The 25,877-nt window shown below is 28.4% G+C and overlaps 1 protein-coding gene and 1 pseudogene across 1 annotated transcript; both read right to left on the bottom strand.

The window, feature by feature from the left end:
- The window catches only part of LOC113372974, a 61,749-nt pseudogene extending 44,359 nt beyond the window's left edge, over positions 1 to 17,390 (bottom strand).
- A 1,284-nt stretch (positions 17,391 to 18,674) lies between these two features.
- On the bottom strand, positions 18,675 to 24,525 carry LOC113372779 (SUN domain-containing protein 1-like). The gene is made up of 7 exons (XM_026613117.1): positions 24,445 to 24,525; positions 23,682 to 23,814; positions 19,739 to 20,642; positions 19,472 to 19,604; positions 19,250 to 19,412; positions 19,066 to 19,178; positions 18,675 to 18,974 (listed from the first exon to the last, which is right to left on the bottom strand). The coding sequence occupies exons 1-7, from the start codon at positions 24,523 to 24,525 to the stop codon at positions 18,732 to 18,734; spliced, it is 1,770 nt and encodes a 589-aa protein (XP_026468902.1). The 3' UTR covers positions 18,675 to 18,731.
- Positions 24,526 to 25,877: the final 1,352 nt, after the last annotated feature.

The following is a 25,877-nucleotide window of genomic DNA, read 5'->3' as shown; positions in this document are numbered from 1 at the left end:
CATACATACACACACGTACATACATACACACACACATACACACACATACATCCATTTTTTCTAAGGTATGCCAAAATGCTCAGAAACCTTTGAAACGTAAACATATATAAAAATTTTCATTTTCGATTTTTTTGCGATTACTATAACTTGCCCTACGGGAAGTTAATAAATATTTATACTATAGGAATAAATTTTTTGATCTTAAGAGTGGACCAAATGGATTTTTTTGGGGACAATTTAAAGACAGCCAGATTATATAGCTTGTAGATCAGTTTGTATTTGTATTTCACATAATTAATTAAAGTATTTAAAATATTACTAAGAAGGAAGGAAGAGTCTTTAAAAACCTTTAAAAACCGATTACGTGATCAATGGATGTCTCCTTATCAAATAATTCTATTCTTCATAAATTTCATTTGCATATAAATATGTATGAATTGTACATTTTACTACTGCTAGAATTTCTTCCTTGATCTGTGTACATGTGCAATTATGTCTAAGTGTGTATTTTTTCATAATAATTTATGCTTTGACTAATCGTTTCGAACTTTGTTTGTTTAAACATTTTTCGATTTGCGTCTTGGTCGTCGTCGTCGGTGATGGAATTGCGCAAATAAACCGAATACGACATCGACGATTGGACGGACGGACGGACGGATGATTCATTTCTTCAACAGTCATTCCGTGTCTATTCCGACCATTCGATGTGACTAATAATGTAAATGCTTTGTTAAACAATTAAAAAAGACCACTTTCGAAATGATAATGATACACGGAAGAAAATTCTGAAACAAAATTAGAAAAAAAACATTTTTTTTACAATAAGAACATAACAGATTTAAATTTTTTCTTATAATGAATCACATACAGTTTTTTTTTAATTTCAAAAATTTCAATACATTAGATTTCAACAAAAAATGACCAAGCTTTGGGAAATTCAAAAAACATTTTACTTGAAGAATTGTTTAAATTGTTAGGAAAGCAGCTCCAGCAAATTTTGAGATCCTGACAAAATGTAGAGAAAAATGATTATTAGACCTATTCATATCAAACTATCAGATATTTTATAGAGACTTTAATAATAAGTACAATATTTGTTTCCATTCGTATCAATTTTTATAATGATCATTTTTAACCGCCAAGAGGCACATTTCTTCTGCATCTCCGAAACCGCTTGACCTGCATTTTCAAAAATGTAATCAAATCTTCAATACAAGAAAAATGTTTATTGAATCATTCAAATTTGTTGATCCGATACATAGACACATTTGCTACCGACTGCGATCTTTGGAAAGAAGGACGAATGGGAACTCGCTCATTTAGAAAATAAGTAGAATTTCAGTGCGAGAATTATAGCATTCTAGATCCTCCCCCCACGAAGGAATGCTTAATGGAGGTATTGAGTCCAACATACCCAGAGGCAAGGGAAAAACAAAGGTTTTAGTCGGTATTATTACCCAGACGGAATTTGAGTCAGACATACCCATACAAAAGAGCAGACTTGGTTTTTCCTTCGCTATATAAAAAAACACATACATAAATAGACACATTTGCTACCGAAGTGCTAATAGACCTGCTATTTTTGGAAAAAAGGAAAAGCGAATGAGAATTCGCTCATTTAGAAGATAGGTATAATTTCAGTGCGAGAATTATAGCATTCTAGATCATCCCCCCACAAAGTATTGAGTCCGACATACCTAGACAAAAGACCAGGCTTTATATTTCTTTCGCTACACAAAAAACACGTATATACATCCATTTTTTCTAAAGTACGCCAAAATTTCTAAGATGGGAAACGTAAAGATATGAAAAAATTTCATTTTGAATTTTTTTTTTGCGAATATGGCAAGAAATTTTCGAATTTCTTTAAAATAGGTTTCTAAAATATAATATAATATAATAATAGCATAAGTGACTGATAAATTCGGTATTCGGTATTCAATGTTGACAATGAAAACTTTTTATACTCAATAAGCAAAAAAGACTATATGTGCAAAGTTATGAAAATATGACGAGCAAATTTCTGGACTAAAATATGGGGTGGCCCATTTTAAAATTGGAATTTATCGATAGCAACTTGCCTGTAGGCCACACCGTGCAGAATTCGAAGTTGCAATATATGAGAAAAAAAAAACTAAGAATTTTGTGACCTTTCTAACGACGTATAATACTTTATATGTTTTCCTTACAGAAATATCAAAACCGTAAGATCACTAGATCACTAGGACCTCTAGATGGACCACCCGTTACTACAACATCCATAAAATCTTGATTTTTTAAAAAATAATTTGAAGTCTTTAACCAAAAATTCCGTCTAGATCTAAAAGAAGATTTGGTTTTAAAATTCTGTTATAAGCGACACCAATTCCATGTTATACTTTGATTTAATAATTTTAGAAAAAAAAATCACAAATCGACTGTTTCCACAAATGTTTCTGTTCTGTTCTATTATATTTTGTTAGACTTGCTACAAAAAAACATTATACTGGTAATAACAGTGACAACAATATTTTCCTGAATAAAAGTTAAATTAATTTAGTCATCTTCAGTAGCTTTAGAAGTTGGAAGATTATTCAAAACATTATGTTCTTTCATGCTATATTAAAAATACTTCCACCAATTTACTGTTTCCAGAAATATTTATACTCTATTCCGTTTGCCTTGCTCGCTACAATCGTACAATACACTACTATAATAAATGTGTTTAATTTTATTTTATGATTTTTTTTCAAGTATTTTTTTTCCGTCGGTTGGATGTCGTCTGGCGGCCTTGACCGCCAAACGGACTAAATGCGCGGCCGTGCCGTTCCGTGCCTCTTGTCTCTTACATGCATTCTTTTAAATGGAACCTTTTTCCTTCTTAATAATAAAATAATAATAATCTTTTGAATTATACTAAGTCGCAATCCAAAGAGAAACAGGAACCATAATAAAGGATACAAAGTTGTAATCGTATGGAACCATGTGGATGCAAGATAAGAAGGAAGTACAAGTCCTGAGCTCCAGCTAATATATAAATTAACTTCATATAATTGTTATTATTTTTAAGTATATTATTATTAGTAGTAGTGATAAGAAACCATGGCAATAGATTTTTTTTAAAAAGGAAGTTGTCTGTAGACGTATAGGCGAAGGACGAACGTGATTAGAAATACAATTTATCTGGCAAATTAGTGGTAGTGTTTGGTTATTGTGGAATTTTTTTTCTACGATTGTTTAAAAAATTTGCTATTTTATGAAGTCCTCAAAGGGTTTAATAAATTCCATCCATAATATCATATTGAAAGAAAAATGCAACCCCAATGAAAGACACTTCTAATGGTATATAAATACTCGGATATAAGAATTCCAATGAGTTAGTTAGCCAACGCAATATAAAAGTTATCTTCTTTTGCAATTTATTAAAATAAACTGATAAAATATATGTATTTCAGTACAAATTTGATATTTGTCAAATATTTGTTATATCTGTTTTAAAAACGAAAGATAAACAGAAAAAAGACTTCATTTTGAAATGATAATGTAGAATTGATAACGTCAGACGGACGGATGTTGGTAAATTTAATATTGTAAGTTGGATAAAAGGAAAAGATAGAAAAGTTGACCGAAAAAAACTTAATTGAAACTGGTTAAATAAAAATAATTTGGTTAAAAAATTGATTTTAAGTAAAGCCAATGGAAAAAGACTATGCACGAAGTAGTGGAAATATGATTAGCAAGTTTGTGGACTAAAATACTACATTTAAAAAAATCGAAATCAATCAAAAATTCTGCCTAGATCTGTAGTGAGATTTGGATTTAAAATTCTGTTACACTAAAGAACTGCAACAAGTCAACCATCAATTCCAGCTCGAATAAAACCAATCCCAGAACTTTCTCAACCCATCAGAATCCAATTTTTGGATTTAAGATTTTTATATCAAATCAATCCAAGAACTTTAATAAAACAGGGTCGAAAGCAATTTTTTTGGATTTAAGATTTTTGACCAATTTTACCCCAAAGAACTATATCAAATCCAAAAACTTAAAAAACCAATCAGGATCTAATTTTTGGATTTAAGATTTTTATATCAAATCAACCCAAGAACTTTAATAAAACCCCACCAAAAGCAAGCAATTTTTTTGGATTTAAGATTTTTTGACCAAATTTTACACCGAAGAACTATTATCAAGTTTATTCAATGAATATAAAACAAGAAGCAATATAAAGTAGCTATAGAAATAAAAAAGGTATGTTTTTTGCAATAGATCATACAAGTGTCTATCAAAATTCCTGCACTTTTAATATCAACTTTTAGACTTTTTACACTAAAATGCTACAGAAAATAATCCATCAATTTCAGCTCCTGAATCACTCTAAGGACTTCAATAAAAAAAATCCATTATAATTTCAAAATTGACTACAGTTAAAAAAAATATAGCTTTTTAGCAAATGGAAGTAGTTGAAGTGATAAAAGTATAAAATCCTCATAAAATACTACAATGTATAATAAATTAAGTAGTTGAATTAATAAAAGAACTAGTCGTATATGGCATCGTGCCTTAAAGTAAATTGCTGGAACTTCCCGTACCGTAACAAAATGTTCGAGGAATATTAAATGTGTTCAAATAGATTATTATAAATATTGTAGCATTGTCTAATGTTCATAAAAATTATATAAACTGAATTGCAAAGTTAAAATTATTTATTTAAAGTATATAAGTTTGCTTTAGAACTTTAGCCAAAATTAAAAATTAAAATCTGAATTATTTTCAATATACAAAAAAAATTGAATAAAAACCCGTACGGGAAGTTAATAAAATCTTCAAAAAAAGGTCCATGTATAAAAATGTAAAATTTGTATTGGTGTTTCTCTGTACACAATCATCTACAAATAGAATGATACTATTACACTGATAATTATCCTCTCGCATCATTTATATTTTTATAAATTTCTTCATACTATATACAAATATTTATCGCCGATAACAAAATGATGAATTATTTTACGCTCATGACGCATATTTTCGCTAAAATAGGTCGAGATATCATCGATATGCGATTGCGCGAATTACTCGCAAAAATTATGGCACAAACTCGAGTCATATGACTCACCGAGAGTACAAACTCGAGATCTGTTTACGCCAAAGGCCATATATGGATGTTTATAATAAAATTACACCGAAACAGGGCCGGATTTGGTCATAAAATGGACAGATGACGGAATTGGATCGATAAAAAAAACTATTTGCAGACAAGGAATTTAATTATACATTAATAGACTGTTCAGTGATAATTCTGGAAACTGTACGGGCAAACAAAATCGTCATGTTTTTGGATAAAAAGCAATATGATACATTAATTTTTAATAATTGCAAAAAAATGAGCATATTGCAATAATAAAAGCCATACATGGATGCTTTTATTAAAATCACACCGAAACAGGGCCGGATTTGGTCATAAAATGGACAGATGACGGAATTGGATCGATAAAAAAACTATTTGCAGACAAGGAATTTAATTATACATTAATAGACTGTTCAGTGTTAATTCTGGGAATTGTACGGGCAAACAAAATCGTCATGTTTTTGGATAAAAAGCAATATGATACATTAATTTTTAATTATATACTAATTTTTGTAATAATTGCAAAAAAAATGAGCATATTGCAATAATAAAAGCCATATATGGATGCTTTTATTAAAATCACACCGAAACAGGACCGGATTCGGTCATAAAATGGACAGATGACGGAATTGGATCAGTAAAAAAAAACTATTTGCAGGCGTGCAAATTAATTATACAATAATAGACTATTCAGTGTCAATTTTGGCAAATGTACGGGCAAACAAAATCGTCATGTTTTTGGATAAAAAGCAATATGATACATTAATTTTTAATTATATACTAATTTTTGTAATAAATGCAAAAAATTGAGCATATTGCAATAATAAAGGCCAAATATGGATGCTTTTATTAAAATCACACCGAAACAGGGCCGGATTTGGTCATAAAATGGACAGATGACGGAATTGGATCGATAAAAAAAGTATTTGCAGGCGAGGAAACTAATCATACAATAATAGACTATTCAGTGTAAATTCTGGAAGCTGTACGGGCAAACAAAATCGTCATGTTTTTGGATAAAAAGCAATATGATACATTAATTTTTAATTATATACTAATTTTTGTAATAAATGCAAAAAAATGAGCATATTGCAATAATAAAGACCATATATGATTGCTTTTATTAAAATCACAAGAAAACAGCCAATGGACAGATGACATAATTGGATCGATAAAAAAACTATTTGCAGGCGAGGAAACTAATCATACAATAATAGACTATTCAGTGTCAATTCTGGCAACTGTACGGACAAACAGAATCGTCATGTTTTAGGATAAAAAAGTAAAATGATCGATTTAATACGCCTATAAATATGCTTGTTAGCTCCCGACGTGTTTTTAGTTGTTGTTAAATTTATTTACTTAGTATTGCCTTATAAAAAAACATTAAAATTTAATTCCTTTAATCCTAGGTGCGGCAAAGTGAAGAATTCCTCTATACACTTGCAGGGTTCCGTATAAAGTTTTTTTTTGTACAATACGGTTTCATTACAGAAATTAAATATCGACCGCTTATTACATATATATATATATATATATATATATATATATAAATGTATATATAACGTATTATATGCATATCGTGGGACGTCTACTCATTACATTCGGGTCGATGACATTTCTTTTAGACTCACAAAACTTGTTTATTATACGAAATAACTAAAAACGGCCAAACATATCGCCTCGTAATATTTATACATACAAATATACATTTATATGTATGTATATATATATATATATATATATATATATAAATACATAATTTATTAATTTAATTATTGCTAGTATTCAGCACTTCAAAATCTATATTTACTTTTCTTATTATTAGTAAAACTACAGAACAAACCTAAAGAAAATGTTTAAAATTTTCTCTATTTTAAATATATATACTTATTCTCAAAATATATTACAAATCATTCAATAAATTCAAATTTAGTTTATTAACTTATTTGTTATTTAATTTTAGAATTGGATTAATTTTATTCTATTCTATTCGTTTAAGAAGAACACTATTTTTTAATTCATTTAATTATTTTAGTTTAATATTCTTAACTGAAGAATTTTTCTTCATGTTTTGGTAAAATTATAATTAATTTAATTTTGTATAGTCCTAATATATTTTTTATTTGATTCATAAAAAAGATTATAGTATTAATTATATTTTGTTTTATTTATGATAATTTATTGAAATTCGTTGTTTAAAATTCTTATAAAACAAAAAACTTAGTTTCTTGTCCATTTTTTTAAATTGCAAACATTATGTTATAATTATTAAACGAATTTTGTTTACACTATTTATAAAATAATAAAAATGAGAATATTTTACAAATCAGTAGTTGAAATTTATTAGTTATTCTATGAATAAATATCTATAATATATTAAGATACGTGGTCTGTTCAAAAAGTACCCGGAATTACTAATAATTAAATTTCGCGGGTCTGGAGTGTCTGATTGTCAAATTTTTTTTTTTATTGTGTTGGTATACATGCCCCTAAAGTATGATGAAATTTTCAGCTATATTCACTGTTTACTTTGTCTGTGGTAGTCGCTAAGGTTCGACGTGTTTTTCTGAGCTCGGCGATTTTTACAATGGAAGAATTGAAAAGTCAAAGAATTTGTATTAAATTTTGCGTAAAAAATGAAATAAAGTGTTGCAAAGTGCAAAAATTCACCAGATATGGCTCCGTGTGACTTTTTCCTATTCCCAAAGTTGAAGAGACCCATGAAAGGACGGCGGTTTTCCTCGATTGAAGAAAATCGCTGAGAGTGCTCAAGGACATATCAAAAAGTGAATATCAAGGGTGCTTCGAAAATTGGAAAAAACGCTGGCATAAGTGTATTATATCTGGGGGGGACTACTTTGAAGGGGACCACATTAATGTAGACGAATAAATAAATATTTTTTTGAAAAAACGAAAATTCCGGGTACTTTTTGAACAGACCACGTATATGATTTGCAAGATTTTTTTTAAGTTTAAAGAATAAGTAAAAGAATAACTAAATTTTTTAATGAATTTTTAATTATATACCAATTTTTGTACTAAATGCAAGAAATTGAGCACATTGCAATAATAACATTAATTTATTGTGTAAAAATAAATGAAAATATTAAGATAAAAATTTGTAAACAAGGATTGTTCCATAAAACTTATTTATTCTAACAAGTTGTACAAAAAAAGTGAAAAATGTTAAAAATACAGACTTATAAGCTCAATTCTTTAAAAAAATATTTATACCAACAGTTTTAACGAATATAAAAAATATATTACATTTAAAGAAAGTTCCAAGAAAATTTATGACATCACCTTAACAAGTGATGTTTTGTTCATAAAAATTTATACATCACACACCGACAAACTTATGTATATGTATACACATATATTTGTAAGTATTTATTACATGTGTACACAATTATTTTTATTTTTATTTTCGCCGTCAAAAAATGTGAAAACGTTTCCAAGTTCGTCAGTTTGCAGAAAATAAGAATGTCAGATGATATCAAGTACGATTAAATAAATCTCAAAAAAAAGAGCCCAACCTTAAAATGAAGAAAAGAAATATTTAAACAATAAAAATAAAGGCCAACAATAATAATGATCGAATAAAGATTTTTTTTGGCTTATACGTGGTCTGTTCAAAAAGTACCCGGAATTACTAATAATTAAATTTCGCGGGTCTGGAGTGTCTGATTGTCAAAAATTTTTTTTTATTGTGTTGGTATACATGCCCCTAAAGTATGATGAAATTTTCAGCTATATTCACTGTTTACTTTGTCTGTGGTAGTCGCTAAGGTTCGACGTGTTTTTCTGAGCTCGGCGATTTTTACAATGGAAGAATTGAAAAGTCAAAGAATTTGTATTAAATTTTGCGTAAAAAATGAAATAAAGTGTTGCAAAGTGCAAAAATTCACCAGATATGGCTCCGTGTGACTTTTTCCTATTCCCAAAGTTGAAGAGACCCATGAAAGGACGGCGGTTTTCGTCGATTGAAGAAAATCGCTGAGAGTGCTCAAGGACATATCAAAAAGTGAATATCAAGGGTGCTTCGAAAATTGGAAAAAACGCTGGCATAAGTGTATTATATCTGGGGGGGACTACTTTGAAGGGGACCACATTAATGTAGACGAATAAATAAATATTTTTTTGAAAAAACGAAAATTCCGGGTACTTTTTGAACACGTATTTGGAAAAATTTTAGAATTTCGCCCTAAGAATAACCCTAAGTCCTGTATTTTATTCGAACTTTATTGACTAAAACGAAAATTGCAATAAGTTTTAAGGATCTATAAGCTTTTTGAAAAGCATGATTTCTTTTTGCTTTTTGAGCTTTATTTGTAAAATAATAATAATTTTCTATGACGACTATAATGAATGTATCAGCAGTTAGCAAAAGTATAAAAAGTTGTATTTACTCGTGAATAAATTTGTTTTGGTTGGTCTGTCAGTAGAGTCTTTTTTTGAATAAATCTGTAGTGTTTTGTCATTAAATTGTTAATATAAGGATGTTTTTATAAACTGTGATGATGATGATGTACAGATAATTTTTGCCTAGTATTTAAAGTTTAGAGAACTGGTATTTGCAATAGTATTTCTAATAATTAAAAGAATCCATTTTTTAACGGATATCATTTAGTACCTATAATTTATTGGACGATAACACTGGATTATTTTCCAACGAATTTATTGAATTCATTTGGAATATTTTTATCGGCGCAAATATATATTTATTGCCAAGATTATTCTGTTATCAATTTCTAATAACGTCGTGTATGTACTCTTATCGATATTTATTTGTGGTTTCAAACATTCAGAGTAATAAAAGGTATTTGCAATAAGTAAACCACTAATTTGAAGTGAAGAAAAAACGCAAATATTTATTTTGAAATTACAAGATAAAAGTTAGTCATATAAAAAAAATAATTTGAAAAAAAAATTGTTTAAACAAATTTTTTTTTCTAAAATCTATTATTTTATCAAAACAAGCAGAATGTTTTTTGTATTATTCAAATCGGATGCTTAGTTCTCTCAAAAGCTGTAAGTTTTTGTACATTTAGCTCTGTATCTTCTAAATGGCTGGACCTGCCTATGCCAAAAACTAATCACTACTTCTCCCAATCATTACTAATTGAATGTTTTTTCGATCATACAAATCGGATACTCCGTTCTCTCAAAAACTCTATTTCTATTTTCTGCACTCTTTGCTCTTTATCTTCGTAACGACTGGACCTGCCTTTGCCAAAAACTAATCAGCACATCTCCCTGTCAATAGGAATGGAATGTTTTTTGAATCACTCAAATCGATAGCTTAGTTCTCTCAAAAACTGCCATTTTTTGTACATTTAGCTCTGTATCTTCGAAATGGCGGGACCTGCCCTTTCCAAAAACTAATCACCTCTTCTTCCAATCATTACAAATTGAATGTTTTTTCGATCATTCAAATCCGATACTCTGTTCTCTCAAAAAATCGATTTGTATTTTCTGCACTCTTTGCTCTTTATCTCTGTAACGACTGGACCTGCCTTTGCCAAAAACTAATCAGCACATCTACCTATCAATAGGAATCGAATGTTTTTTGAACCATTTAAATCGGTTGATCCGTGCGCCCGAAATCGTCGACTAATAATTGTCTTCACTCATCACACACACATCATTTTTTTTGAGGTATGCCAAAATGTTCAGAAACCTTTGAAACGTAAAAATATATAAAAATTTTCAGTTTCAATTTTTTTGCGATCACTATAACTTACCCTACGGGAATTTAAAAATGCAAACATTTATTTTGAAATTACAAGATAAAAGTTGAAGTTATGTAAAAAAAATACAGTTTTTTAAACATAATTTGTGAAGATTACGAATGCAAAGATCGGACGTAAATAGTTCCAGTTCAAAATTCTATATAAATTATTTTTGTAATATATGGGTCTATGGTAATCTAAAAAGAGAAAAACAGCCCTAATAATTTATGCAATAAATCTTAAGGGAAAATTAAAATTAGAACTAGCTTCAATTTTGGAAACGAGGACTTGAGAAAGAACACTACTGCATAGGATTTTATGACAAAAACAAACTTTGGGAAGTTAAAAATCAAAACTGGTGTCACTAAGACTTGAACTAGTATTTTCCAAAATGATCAAAAATTAGCGTCAACAATTTTGTATCAATTTTCCTGACCATTTATAGACCTTATTACGTCAAATCGTGTGCATTCTATCATATCACATTATATTATATCATGTGGCATCGATAGGCAGCAATAAAATAATTCTATTTAAGCATTATGGAAGTGAATGTTGCCCGTTCGTTTCTCTATCAAACTATATACATTTATATATTATATTTAATATTAGAGTTGTAGTAGTAGTATGTATGTATTATTACTGGTATTGGTTTATTTCTATCGGAGTCGCCGAGAGACTCACTCACAAATCGTTAAATATCGAATATTTTGAATTCCTTTACGGTGACTGCTGGAAGACAAGACGCCATACAAATGACATAACAATTCAAGAATCGACGAATTTTTTTAGGGGAATTCTCGAGATATCGACGAGAAATTTTTGTTGAAATAGTTATTGGATAATTGAGATTTTTGTTATAGTAAAGTAAAATAAAAATGAGGTTGCTGGTCAAAAATGTGGGTTTGTTGACTGTTTTTGAAGACAATGAGGTAATGAAATCTTTGGGAGTCAAAGCCTTTTTTTATATGGATGTGTTGCAGCCTAAAATTTTTCTAAGCTAATGCAAAATAAGGATTTAAAAAAACTGCGAGAATTTTTCTTGATCTAAATTTTTTTGGATTATAGAATAGCAAACAAAAGCAAAGCTGAAGCTTCTAATCAAAATTTTGGGTTTGGTGGCTGTTTTTGAGGATAGTAGCTTAAAATTGATCTAAGCAAATTCAAAGTAAGTAAGGACTTGCAATTAAAAAAGGACCAGATTTTCCCTTGATCTAGATTTTGAATCTAGATATATAAATTTTTGAATTATAGAATAGCAAACCATTGAGGTTGTGGATCCCTAAAAAATATGATACAAAATAAGGAAGTAGAAAATTATAAAACCAAGATTTTCTGTAAATAATATTTAAATTGTGATAAAAACTTTTTTAGTGAATAAGTGTTAGTGAAAAATCAACCATACAAGTAATTAATTCGGTTTTTCTCAGTACCCTTTTCTTAAAACTTTCTAAAACTTATTAATTTTTTAACATTTTTAATATTTTGTTATATAATCCACTCATTTATTTTTATCATTTTCATTTTGATTATATTGTCATATTCCAGTACATTATTTTTTCCACAATTTTATTCATTTTTTATATAAAAAATTAGATTGTATAATTTTCGGTTCATCAAAATTCATAAAATTAAGTAAATATCCTCAAAACAATTTAAATTTAATGCTGAATATACATTATATACAAATTAAAAACAAAATTTATCACCCAATTTTTAATAATTTAGGCAAGCAAATATAATATACCTTACATTTTGAATTCCTTAATTTTTGAAAATTCATAATCTATAGATATAATATAGCATTTTGAAATCATTCATTTTTTTATTTATAATGTACCCTATAACTTCATTTTTTTGTTAAAATAATTGTTTAAATATTTTTAGGAAGTTAAATTAACTTTTTTTAAAGATAATAGAAAACTGGAAAATTCTTTTATTTGGGTCAAAAAATTGAATTTTGTGTTATTTTTATGATTTAAGTAATTTTATAGTGCCTGAAATTTATCAAATAACGAATATTAAAAACGTATTTATTTTTTAACTTATAATATAGGTAACCCTACATTATAATTTACATTTATATAATATAGCATTTTTTAATTTCTAATATATTCCATATTTTAATTTTCTTCTTGAAATAATTGTTTAAGCATTTGTAGGAATTTGAATTGAAGGCATTTTTAGGAGTAAATAATAGAAAACTGAAAAATGCTTTTATTTGAGTCAAAAAAATGAATTATCTGTTATTTTTTGGTTAAAGGCGATTGAAAATTGAAAGTTTTTTAAGTAATTTTATAGTGCCTGAAATTTATCATAAACCGAATATTAAAAAGATATTTATTTTTTAACTTATAATATAGGTATCCTACATTTTAAATTCCTAAATTTTGAAAAATCATAATCTTATAGCATTTTAAAATATAAATTTTTTTAATTTCTATTATACCCTATAACTTAATTTTTCATCAAAATAGTTGTTTATACATTTTTAAGAATTTGCATTGAAAACATTTTTAAGAGTAAATAATAGAAAAGTGGAAGATGCTTTTATTTGGGTCAAAAATTGAATTTGCTGACATTTTTTTGTTAAAAACAATTTGAAATTAAAGCCTTGTGTAAAAATCGTTTTTTAATAAATAAATATAGCAATTTTATCTTCAAAGTAATAACTTTTTCTAACATTAATTAAAGATAATATAATAAAATTTTTGGAATCAACTTTTAAGACAATTCGACTATAACTTTATATTATATTCCAAAACTTAACATTTTGAAATAGTATTTTTTTTTTAAATTCAGTTTGTTATTAAGATTTTTTTTTAATTATGTATATATAATTTTGTAATTATATATTTTGGATATAATTTTTTTGGTAAGCTAAAAATGCAAAAAAGGAAATGAAAGTCAAACAAATTTTAAATTATGTTTCACAATTTGAATTCATATCAAGAATTAATATGAAGAGTTTTTTTTATAAATTTTTAGATTTAAATTATAAATTAAGTTACTACAAGGTGCAACTTTTGGTAAATAAAAAAAATATTGACTTATGATACAAAAATATACACAGGATGTCTTTGTATGCAGTAACTTCAAAAAAAAACTTTGAGCAGGTGTTTAAATAAAAATGTACATGTTTCTTTGCAAGAAAATCCTACAACAAAATTTATATAATTTTTTAATTTACAAATATCCAACTGAAAGAATTCAATTACTACAACAAACAAGAATGATTGATTCAAAAATAATAAACAAACAGAAATTCCTCTACAATTTTTGTTTATAAATATTCGAAATTTTTTACTCTTGTGGGAAATCGTTATGAAATTATCAAAACTTGTTTAACAAAACATTAATGAGTGAATTTAATAATATTGACAAAATCGAATTGAGTTTTGAATAACTTGCAGGAATTTGCGTCATAGTTTGTGGACTAGAAATAAATCGCATTTAGTAGAGAAAGATGGATAGAAATTGTATTTATACGATGTTTATATTTATACAATGGAGTAATTTCTTAAAATAAAATTTAGATTTTATACACTATGTTGACAGATGAATATACTTGAGAAGAAAGACGACAGAGATTTGTATTTTTTTAGGATTTTTGACTCAAATCTCAAAAGTAAAAGTAGGAAGGATTATTGAAAAAATGGCGTTGAAAATTTTAAACTAGTGGTGCATCAATTGGTGGAATAAAAATGATCAATGATTTTAATAATTATTTTGAATTTTGCTATTTTTTATTTGTATCTCTGAAGACGACTGGCTTTACCCAAAACTTTCACATAAATAGGAATTTAATGGTTTTTGAATTATTCAAATAGGTTAATCCGTGCTCCCGAAATCGTCGACGAAAAATTGTATCCGCACATACATATACATACACAAATTCATTTTATCTAAGGTATTAGGGGGTTCAGAAATCTTTGAAACGTGAAAATATACATTAATTTTGTTTTTGCTTGATTTTTTTGCAATTATTATAACTTATCCTGTGGGAAGTTAATAATATACAAGTCTACCATTATTTTTCAAAATAAAATGTATAATTTACTTAAAAAATACCGATTTGAAGAAAATTACATTATTAGAGTTGTTAAGTAAATTAGAACGAAATCATTAAAATGTGTTACAAATACAGGATAAAAAAATGTAAGGAAAACCAGTATTCCTATTTTTTTTTGTGTTTAGAAATATGATTTAAAGATTTTCTGTTATTCTAGTTAGTTATTAATTTCTGGACAAATTACTTGAGAAGAAAGACGACAAAGATATGTATTTTTTTTTTAATTTTCGCTTATCTCAAAGGTAAAAGTAGGAAGAATTATTAAAAATATGATGAGATATTTTAAACTAGTGGTGTATGGCATTGTGCCCTAAGGTAAATTGCTGGAACAAAAATAATCAATCAAAATTGATCAATGATTAACAATAATTGTTTTAATTTTTTTTATTTACATTTGTGAATTACAATCTGTCGTTCTTATGCAACATTCAGTAATTTTGATGGTTTTAATAAACCAAAATAAAGGAAAAAAGGTCAAAAGGTCACCCATTGATGATCGATATCCATGTTGGATAATTGTTTTAAATATTGCTATTTTTTCTTTGTATCTCCGAAACGACTGGACCTGCCTTTCCCAAAAACTAATCAGCAAGTCTCCCTATCAATAGGAATTTAATAGTTTCTGAATCATTCAAATCGGTTGATCCGTGCTCCCGAAATCGTTGACGAAAAATTGTATCCGCACATACATACACACACAACCATTTTATCTAATATGCCAGGATGTTAAGAAGGTTTTGAAACGTAAGAATATATATAAAAAAAATCATTTTTGATTTCTTTTTGCAATTACTGTAATTTGCCCTACGAGAAATTTATAAAATACATGATTGCCATAATTTATAAAATAAAAAGTATAATTTATACATAATGTTGAAAGACAAAAATACTGATTTTAATAAAATCACATTCTTAGATTTATTCAAAGAAAAACAGGACGAAATAATTGAAATGAGTTAAAAATGCAGGATATAAAAAATTGTAAGATAACATTTTTCCTAACAATTTTAAAGTTTAAAAATATGATATAAATATTTTCTGTTATATATTATTCTAGTTAGTTATTAATTTCTGGAGAGTTAAAACAATAATTCTATTGCATAAAAATTGAAGAAACTTTAATTGTACTAAATTTTTGGAACTTGTAATGTATTTGTCTACAAAGTCAATAATAATAATAAAAAAAAATTGGAACTAGAACATTCTTCGTAGGCCTATAATATTTTGGGGAGTACATTTAGACAAATTTCGTTAATTAGGAAGAAAAGGACCAGCTGATTTCTGTCAAAAACTAATCAAAACGATTCCTAATATCTTTAAATATCATTAAATAACTTTAAATATTATCAATAGGATTTCAGGACTTTCTCAATGAAATTTTTGAACTTTTTCATTATAAAGAAATGACTAGGCTCAAAATTTACCCATATGAATTCTCATGGGGTTACATCAAATAAAATTAAAAATTTTGATATCAGTGCAGGCGTTTTCGAAAAAACGTCGACGCAAAAGACAAATTAGAGGGACTTGAAACAAATTGGCGAGAATATGAACTTCGGGAAGTTAAAAGTATATGTTATTTGTACATACAGGAACAGTTATATTCATAATATATAGATTTTACTCCTTATTCAAAGTGTATTTATGATTTTGGCTGTGTATAAATTCGCAAGTCTATATATAATTTGAGTGTAACCGTCCCCGTAATCATTCAATTGACAATATCGCCCAAGTTCCATAAATACACCCTGGAGACCCAAAAATAGCATCAAATCAAATTACTCACATATATCAATCCGGAATAATATCTGTCCTTTATATTATGCAAAACGGACGCCTCGTTCAGACAAGTCAATTCTGCCATATCCTCGACTTTGTCGAATTTCGGCGGATTCATCTTTTGAATGTCATCCTTGTTAACCAACTGTCTTTTGCCAGTTTCGGCGATTTCGACCTCGACTTCGTCGCCCTTTTCGGCCTTGATGCCGGCGGCGACGAAGCCCTGGCTGTCGTGGGGCACCCAGACAAGCCTCTTCTGGGTCCATTCCGCCTGCGTCGCCGGATCATTGAAACTGTTCCTGTCGACTGAGAGGAACTTTAAGTCAGGATCGTAACGATCTCTCAGCTCGTCCGCTGCCATTTTGTGTGGGTAAGTGACTTTACTGTCCGTTCGTTATATTTCACACGAATAAAGCATGTATACGTATGTAAATTATTTAGAGATACATATATTTCAAATATACTATCTATCACGGCACACGGTAAACACTCAACAGTACGTTTTTTTGTAACACTTTTTTTGGGTTATGTATGTACGATAACACGGTTCTTACTATGGTAGGTAATTCAATAAATACGCGCACATTTGGATGAATTTATAATTGATTTGTTGAACTGTGAATTTTTACTAATTGAAATGTAATAAAAATGTTATTCGTAATAGTTTCGTGAGCCGCAATTTCGACATGCAGGCGCGGCGGTTAAACAATATGTGACTGAAATTAATTGTAATGGCGTATGCGGCGTCTGACAGTTCGAGACGGACGTGAAGTTAGAAGCGCATCGGCGGCGTGTCGGACGAGCCGACGCCCTCGGCGGCAAAAAACGTTACATTCAAATGGTAAAGGACACGTTGTAAATGAAAAATTACACATACTGCTATATTAGTCGATTTTATTATTACTACGTTTAGTATTAAGACACTTTGTGTGAGTATGTAGATTATAAAATGTTATTTAAAGCAAATAATATAACTTATAATACACTTTTAAAGCAATTTCGAGCCTTAAGTAACTTAAAAAATATGGTAACTTCACAATCATTAAGTATAATTAATATATACTTTGTACATATGAACAAAATAAGTTTCAAAATCCAACTAAATCACAGATTCTATAAAACTATACATTAAGGCACAGTTTTACATACTCTTGTTTTTATGACAATTGAATAAAATGATTAAACACACAAAAAAGCAAAGGACATTCATTAATTGTTATAGAAATTAGTAAAATTCTCATTTGTTCATTCATAATAATAAATTGTACAATGATTAAAAATAATTTATGCATCTCTAAGCTGACGAATGTCCCAATAAAATTAACATATTTATACAAAGATAAAAACTAACCAGTAGTGAACACAATCAAAAACATATACACCCGTACCTTGGATTCATCAGACTAATTAATGTTATTTTAATTGAACACATATGATACAATACATATGTAAGAAAATTTTATATAATGTTTGTTTTTCAAAAGTTCACTTTGTTCAATTTTCATCTTATAAAGTAGTGTTAACTAAATTCTTTTGCGTCAAGTTATTTTTGTGAGGTACGGGTGCACACATAAATATAAGTACATGTAAGCATGCATTAAATTAATGTACTTTGTTTATGATTATAAATAACTTATTGTTGTGCATAATCGATAAATGACTTGTTTACAAATAGAATTATAAAAAAAATTGCTTAAAAACTAATATAATTTGTACATTTTATGTTTGTGTTAAAATAATGCATTATATGTGAAATTTGAGATGGAAGAAAATTCTCACAGGAGAAAATTCATGAATATATATATATATATATATATATATATATATATATATATATATATATATATATATATATATACGAAGCAAGACATTTGCTTCATTAAAATTCATGAATTTAACTCCAATAATGAATATCTATATTACATACAATGAGCAAGACAATGTTGATTACAAATAATCAATAACCCATTATCTTACCCATAATATAATTCCTTAAAACTACCTATACTTAATATTTACATGACCGTTTGAAATCTAATCATCGACTCCTAAACTTTTCCATTTCATCCTTCGTTATGGGTGTCCCGTGTACCCTAAATCTGTACAAACATGAAAATACTGGATTGCCATGATTAGATTCAACTCTGAGTTCAACAATATTAAAATACTGCTGATTTGTTTCATCCGATTTGACTTGGAAATATTGTAAACTCGGCCCGTCGTACTCGTACTCGAAGTAGCCGAAGAGAGAGGGATTTTGATCTTGTTCTTCTTTCAAACCCTGAGAAGAAAAATAATACAGTTGATACACTATCAGGTCAAAAAATTGTTATTGAATAATTCCATTATTATTAGGTTTTTTTTTATCTTACCCAAACTGAAAAGTTCCTCGGTGCAGAATCAATATTTCCATTAGCAACCAATTCTTTAGGAACATGTTCCATTGTAAAACCAGTTACTTGTATTGGCAAACTCAATTGCAGAACTACAAGACAATAATAACATTTTTACAATACTTGCTACACTGTATTACCCTATATTTATTAAAATAAAAACCTAAATATCCAGGGAAGGACTGGAACGCCCAGCATTGTCCAGGATGAGTCCCTGGCGTTATAGCTGTCCTCGGTGAGTTACTTGAATACCACAATGGTATGTTGAACCAGGTATACTGGGCTGTCCTTGAGCTATAGGTTTCTGTACAACGTGTTGTTAAAACCTGACCAAAGATAAAGCAATTAGTGATAAAACTACAGTTTATTTTAGAGTTTTTGTTACCTGTCCGCCTCCACTTTCTAAAGCATAATCAACCAGGCCGGTTTTGTCAGCATCATATTTGGCCAGAGCTTTTCGAACAATTTCCTGGACATCAAAACCACTTAGATCTATACTTGACTGTGAAACGGAGCCTCTGATGGAATTTATGTTTATTTGTGACATCGTTCTTTAGATCTGCATGCATTTTCTGCTGTTTCTCATCATACCTAAAAAATATTTATATATATATATATATATATATATTATTATTACCACTAATTAATTTACCTCAAAATAGCCAATTTAATACTGTCTCCAATATGTTTCATAAGTACAGCAGCACTGGCATCCATCGTACTCTGCGAATCAACTTTCACATTATTCCTGAGTTCGTTCAACTTATTCTCCAAAACATCCTTAGCCAAAAACGCTTCGTTAATCCAAGCCTTAAAACTCACTGAATTATTGTTAACATCATACCCCAGAATATCAGAAAGTAATTTTTTAAACTCGATATTCAAACTACTCAGTTTCTCTTTAAACTCGACACGAACTTTAGCCAAGTCATCCTTCAAATTTATCTGCTGTTCTTTTAATATGTTAACAGTATTTTGTAATTTAACAATATCAGTTTCCTGGTTCATATTTTTAAGGCGTTCTATTTCTAAATTATTAGCACGTATTTGCTTTTCTAAATCGAACAAAACCTTTTGCTGGTTTACTAAATAATCTTTGTCTACATTTAGGCCACTTTGTGTAATAAAATTCTGCAACAAGGGGTGCTGAATGAGATCTTGAATGAGAATAGATATATCAAAATTGTTTGAATCTAGTTTCATAGTGCCTGATTGTAAAGCGTTTTTGATTTCCTTGAAATGTGCAGGAGTTAAAACTAATTTTTGTGGATATTCATTTAATTTTTCGCGCACCAAACCGGCAACTTTTGTAATAAAGTTCGAGTCGTAAACAGGATTTTGGTGTAATTGAAATTCGTTCTTGATGGTATCGGATATTATTTTTAAATTTGGCTGAGAGACTAAGGAATCTTTAACATAAGCTGCACTGTTATCTTTTAAATATCTATCGACGTACATATCTATCCTGTGGTACAAATCGCGATCTGAAATTCCTGACCCCAAATTTTCAAAATGACTAGATTTGACTTGATCGTTTCGACTCCAAATACCAGCAACTACGCTTATAAAATACAATAAATAATCATAGCAACTAGAAATTATATAAAAAATACTCTCTGTTAAACTACTATAAATGGCACTTGCAAATTGTAACGACCGGGAAACTAAATCCAAGGCACAATTTGAAAAATATGAACACAAATTTAAAAATGACGCTCCTGGGGAACTCAGGACTTCTAGAGTTGTATCTGCAGCATTTTGCAAATAATTGTAACTTCTTTCGGGCAAGGATTGGAGGAGGTTTAAGGCTTCTTCACTTTTCACCGAAAGATCTTCTAGTGAGTGCAGGTAAAGCCAAAGTGCTGAAAAATAAAAAAATATATATAAAAAATACTATATATATATATATATATACATATATATATATACATATATAATATATATATATATATATATATATATATTAGAGTGGTCCTTAATATGGACATTTTCGAATTTCCTCCTTGCTCCCAAGGGCTCAAATGGTTCCAAATTGATAAAAAAATTCTCTGAAAGTTTCAGCTCTTAATATTAACTTTTAATATGAAAATAGCATGAAAAATTTTTTGAAAATTAAAAAAAAAATTTAGGTATAACTTAGCGATAATGAATTAAAAGTGAAAAATTCGTGTCATTTTTTATTGAAAATTCGACGCTTTGCATAATTTTTCATTCTATTTCCATACAAAACTTTGATTGAATTGCGCACTATCGAAAAGTTAATATTAAGAGCTTAAAACTTTCAGAGAATTGTTTTTTATCAATTTGGAACCGTATGAGCCCTTGGGAGCAAAGTAATTCAAAAATGTCCATATTAAGGACCACCCTAATATATATATATATATATATATATATATATATATATTTGTAATATTTTTGCAGCCCAATCGTCGAATTAAAAAAAGATTAAATAACAAAATTATTTATTCCATTAAACGTTTCGACACTTGATGTGTGTCATCATTCAGTAATCTACAAAACATTATATAAATACAAAGTTGATAACAAATATATGAAAAGAAACAAATTATATATAGAAAAAATTAATTGTGATGTAAAATTGATTGAACACTAAAATTGTTTAAAATAATAATAACTATTATATTAACAAACGAGAAATTAAAGGAGCACATAGCGGTACATTATGAACACTGATCAAGGTTACAAAGCAAGTGTAGTGATGGATATAATAGTTATTATTATTTTACACAAAATTAGTGTTCAATCAATTTTACATCATAATTAATTTTTTCTGTTTTTCCTGGTTTGGTATGTATAATTAGCTCCTTTTTATATATTTATATTTATTATCAACTTTGTATTTATATAATATGTTTTTTAGATTACTAAAAGATGACACACATCAAGTGTCGAAACGTTTAATGGAATAAATAATTTTGTTATTTAATCTTTTTTTAATTCGACGATTGGGCTGCAAAAATATTACAAATATGTATCAACGTCGACAAAACTATCATATATATATATATATATATATATAAAGCGAGAGGTTTTTCTTCAGATGGTGAAATAATATAATAAAATTGTTTCTTGGGCATCCATCCAGTAATTAACGCTCATAACCAATACTACACTGAAGTTACAAATCCAAGATTTTGATCATTTTCAAGAACTTTTACAAGTGTTTTTTAATCTTAACAACATGAATTTTCAAAATAACCATAATTTCAATACTATATATGTGAATAGTGCTCTCCATACAAATAAGGTAAGACATAATAATCGTTCCTCTTATCAATATCCAACTTACACACAGAATTATAATAATTTTAATAATTCGTCAGTTTACCGTTACAACAATTATTTTCATAATAGTTTTACACAATGCATTCCTTACTCTTTTCCATCTTTTTTCGAGTACATTTTCCATTGTTATGGACTACCAAACTCATTTTATTTAAAACTATTTCAAACCTTTTCTCAAAACTGGCTATCGTCACCAACAAAAGAACTTTTTTACTTCGTTGTCGTAAGAAAAACTCCTACCAAAATCCTTTGATTTCAAATTAACAAACTTTGATCATCTAAATTCCAATTACTTTAAAATAAAAAGCTTTCTTTCTCCTTTATGTTGCTGAATCTAGAAATCAAACATTGCATTACCTCTATTGATAACATAAATAAATCTCTAAATTACAACATCCAATCCTTATTTTCCACTATTAATAATCACATTGACATTAACAATTTTTTAGATTTCGAAAACTCTAGATTCAATAATTCTTTTAATATGTCAAAAAAATCCTTCATTAAAAAATTCAATACCCTTTATTCGAAAAAGTCTAACGAATCCAAATTAAATATAAACCCTGATATCATCAATAAATGGGTTAAAAACATTTCAGATTTAGACATCCATCCAATGTTTTGAATATTTTAGCATTAGGTCCCAATTTTCCATTCCACAACAGAAAAAATCGTTTAATTTTGTCAAACACTTAGCTCTTTAGAATATAGTTTACGTAATTTAAAGATATCAATGAAAAAAACCGCATTAAATCTATTTTTGCAACCAACTTATTCATTTTCAAATTTGACATTTCTAACTTTCATCAACATAAAGAATTACTCAAAGATATCCACCTTTGCAAATCCTTTATCAAACAACACCCAGAAATGTTGTTACCAGGGCAGATAAGGGTAACATGACGGTTATCATGAACAAAGATGACTATATTTCCAAATCCGTGTCCCTCCTAGCTGATAAAACACTTACGAGCCTATAAATTCAGATCCCACCGACCTTATAAATCGGAATACTTTGAAATTCATTGATTCACTCATAGAAAACAAACAAATTCCCAAACCTCTCTCTCTACAATTAAAACTTACAATCCCATTTCCCCAAAACTTTATTGTCTTCCCAAAATCCACAAAGATGGCATTCCCCTTCGACCAATAGTTGCTGACTTAAATTCCCTCTTTGCAAATTATCCAAATTTATTAGTTCAATTTTGTCCAATATCACTCATAATTCTCCCCATTTTGTCAAAAATTCTTTTGAACTCATTCCCGAACTTAACTCCCTCATGTACCATCTGATCTTTCCTTTATAAGTTTAGATGTTGTTTCCCTCTTCACTAACATTTCACCTGACCTTATCCTCTCTGCCATAGACCATAAATGGGCTGATATCAGCAAACACACAGATTTCAATTTTCTTGGTTCCTGAAATGTATTAAATTCATTATTTCCAATACTTATTTTTCGTTCAACGACTCCTTTTTAAACAAAAATTTGGCACCCCAATGGGTTCCAGTTTGAGTGCCCCTCTTGCTGAACTTTGTATGCAGTTCCTAGAGAACTCTACTCTTAATACCTTGTCATATGTACTCTTTTTTACAAACGTACGTTGACGACATTTTAACTTGCATTTCTTCATACTTTTAACGATTTTAATTCCTATAATTTAATTCTAACTTTTAATACCTTTCTTTTAATTTTGACTCACACCTTAGTTTTACCTTAGAGACTCAATTTAACAACTCCATTAATTTTTTAGATATTACTCTTTTCATAAATAACAACTCTATCACTACATGTGGTATCAAAAATCCACTTGGTCTGGACGCTATTTAAACTACCATTCCTATCACCCCAAATCTACCAAGATTGCATCCATCATCAACTTACTAGATCATGCCATCCTTCTTTCTCATCCATCACATTGGGAAAAAAATATTAATTTGATATATTCTACCTTCAAAATAATTCCTATCCACTACAACTTTTACGCTCAGTAATAAATAATAGATTACCCTTTCTTCGTAATAAATTCCGTACAGCTTCCTTATTTACCTCCCAATCACAACAAAATAGTATCATTTCACAAAACCTTGTGAAGCCTCCTGAAAATTCACTATCTCTCAATTCCTTCATCTCATTACCGTACATTGACTGCCTTTTCCACTCATGGAAAAAACTTTTTTCATCCGTTGGTCTGAAGCTAGTATGTTCGACTGGACACACTCTCTCAGACTTATACACTAATTTAAAAACTCCTACCCCTATTTCCCGCACTTCAAACATCGTATATGTCATTGATTGTAATGATTGTTCAAGCTGTTATGTTGGAGAAACCTCACATTTTCTCTCAAAAGAATACGCCAACACGAACTTAATAGTTTGAACAGAAAACAAAATAAAACCATGATCACCGAGCATGTCTCCAAATTTAAACATTCTTTTAATTTCACCAATCCAAGAGTTATTCATCGTGAATCTAACATTTTACGCAGGAAGTTCGCTGAGAGTATTTTCATACAAATATTACCTTCTATTAACAAACGATTTGATTCGGCTTCTCTTTGCAATATTTACCGCGATGCTTTAAATAATTTTTTCAATATGCGTAATACATCCTAACATTTCTTTTATGTATTCTACATATTCTTTGTGTATGCATATATGTGTATGTGTATGTGTATACATATATTACATTTATTTTTTGCGTTTATATATACATATATATGTTATGTTATAATTTTTTATGTAACTTTTATCGTTCCATAACTATTATCGTTTTTCTGTTAATATCTATACTTTTTCTTAATAATTTTCTCTTCATTCACATATTTTTGGGATTTGATTATGGATGTCTTGCACATGTAAAAATTTTTTACTATGTTCCTACTGCGCATGATCGTTGAGAAAATCTTCGTAATATGGAACCACCAAAATTCTCTCTATCCCGTTCTCTCACCAATGACGATACAGTTTCCAGTATTTTCCGCAAACACGTTCGCACACATTTACTCTCGTACACACTCGTAATACAACTTCCAAACTAACAACATATTCGTTTGGAATAAGCTTTTTTATAATAAAATATATCATTCATTTTAATTTTACAATTTTTTAAAATTTTTCATAACTCGACGTTTCATCAATTTTTATTTCACTTTTATTTATTTTCGTGCAATTTTGTGTTTTTGTGTTTTTTTTCAAAGTTTATTTGTATGGTGAGTTTCTTTGCATTGTTTATTTTATGGTTGTTTTTCATATATACTTTTCATATACATTTTTTTTACTTATTTTTGTCTGTTAATTATGTATTTTTTTATATTGTTTTAATTTGTAACCCTGAATTATTTAATTGTAGCACTGAAGATGGGTCAAATCCAGACCCGAAACGTATGTTCTCTATAAATAAAAACATTTTTCATTAAAACTGTTTTTTAATTACTGGATGGATGCCCAAGAAACAATTTTATATATAATATATATATAAT

Source organism: Ctenocephalides felis, unplaced genomic scaffold (genome assembly GCF_003426905.1).
Source record: "Ctenocephalides felis isolate EL2017-DRISC unplaced genomic scaffold, ASM342690v1 CF-g0.4_SCAFFOLD_01604, whole genome shotgun sequence".
In the NCBI taxonomy this organism is placed as follows: Eukaryota; Metazoa; Arthropoda; class Insecta; order Siphonaptera; family Pulicidae; genus Ctenocephalides; species Ctenocephalides felis.
This window is presented reverse-complemented; position numbering and strand designations above follow the sequence as displayed.

Coding starts and splice junctions, on each gene's coding strand:
- LOC113372779 (XM_026613117.1), bottom strand. CDS start 24,525: ATGAAGGAATTGAGAGATAGTGAATTTTCAGGAGGCTTCACAAGGTTT. Junction 19,413..19,471: donor TAGAAAGTGGAGGCGGACAG/GTAACAAAAACT, acceptor ATCTTTGGTCAG/GTTTTAACAACACGTTGTAC. Junction 19,179..19,249: donor GTCCTTCCCTGGATATTTAG/GTTTTTATTTTA, acceptor ATTGTCTTGTAG/TTCTGCAATTGAGTTTGCCA.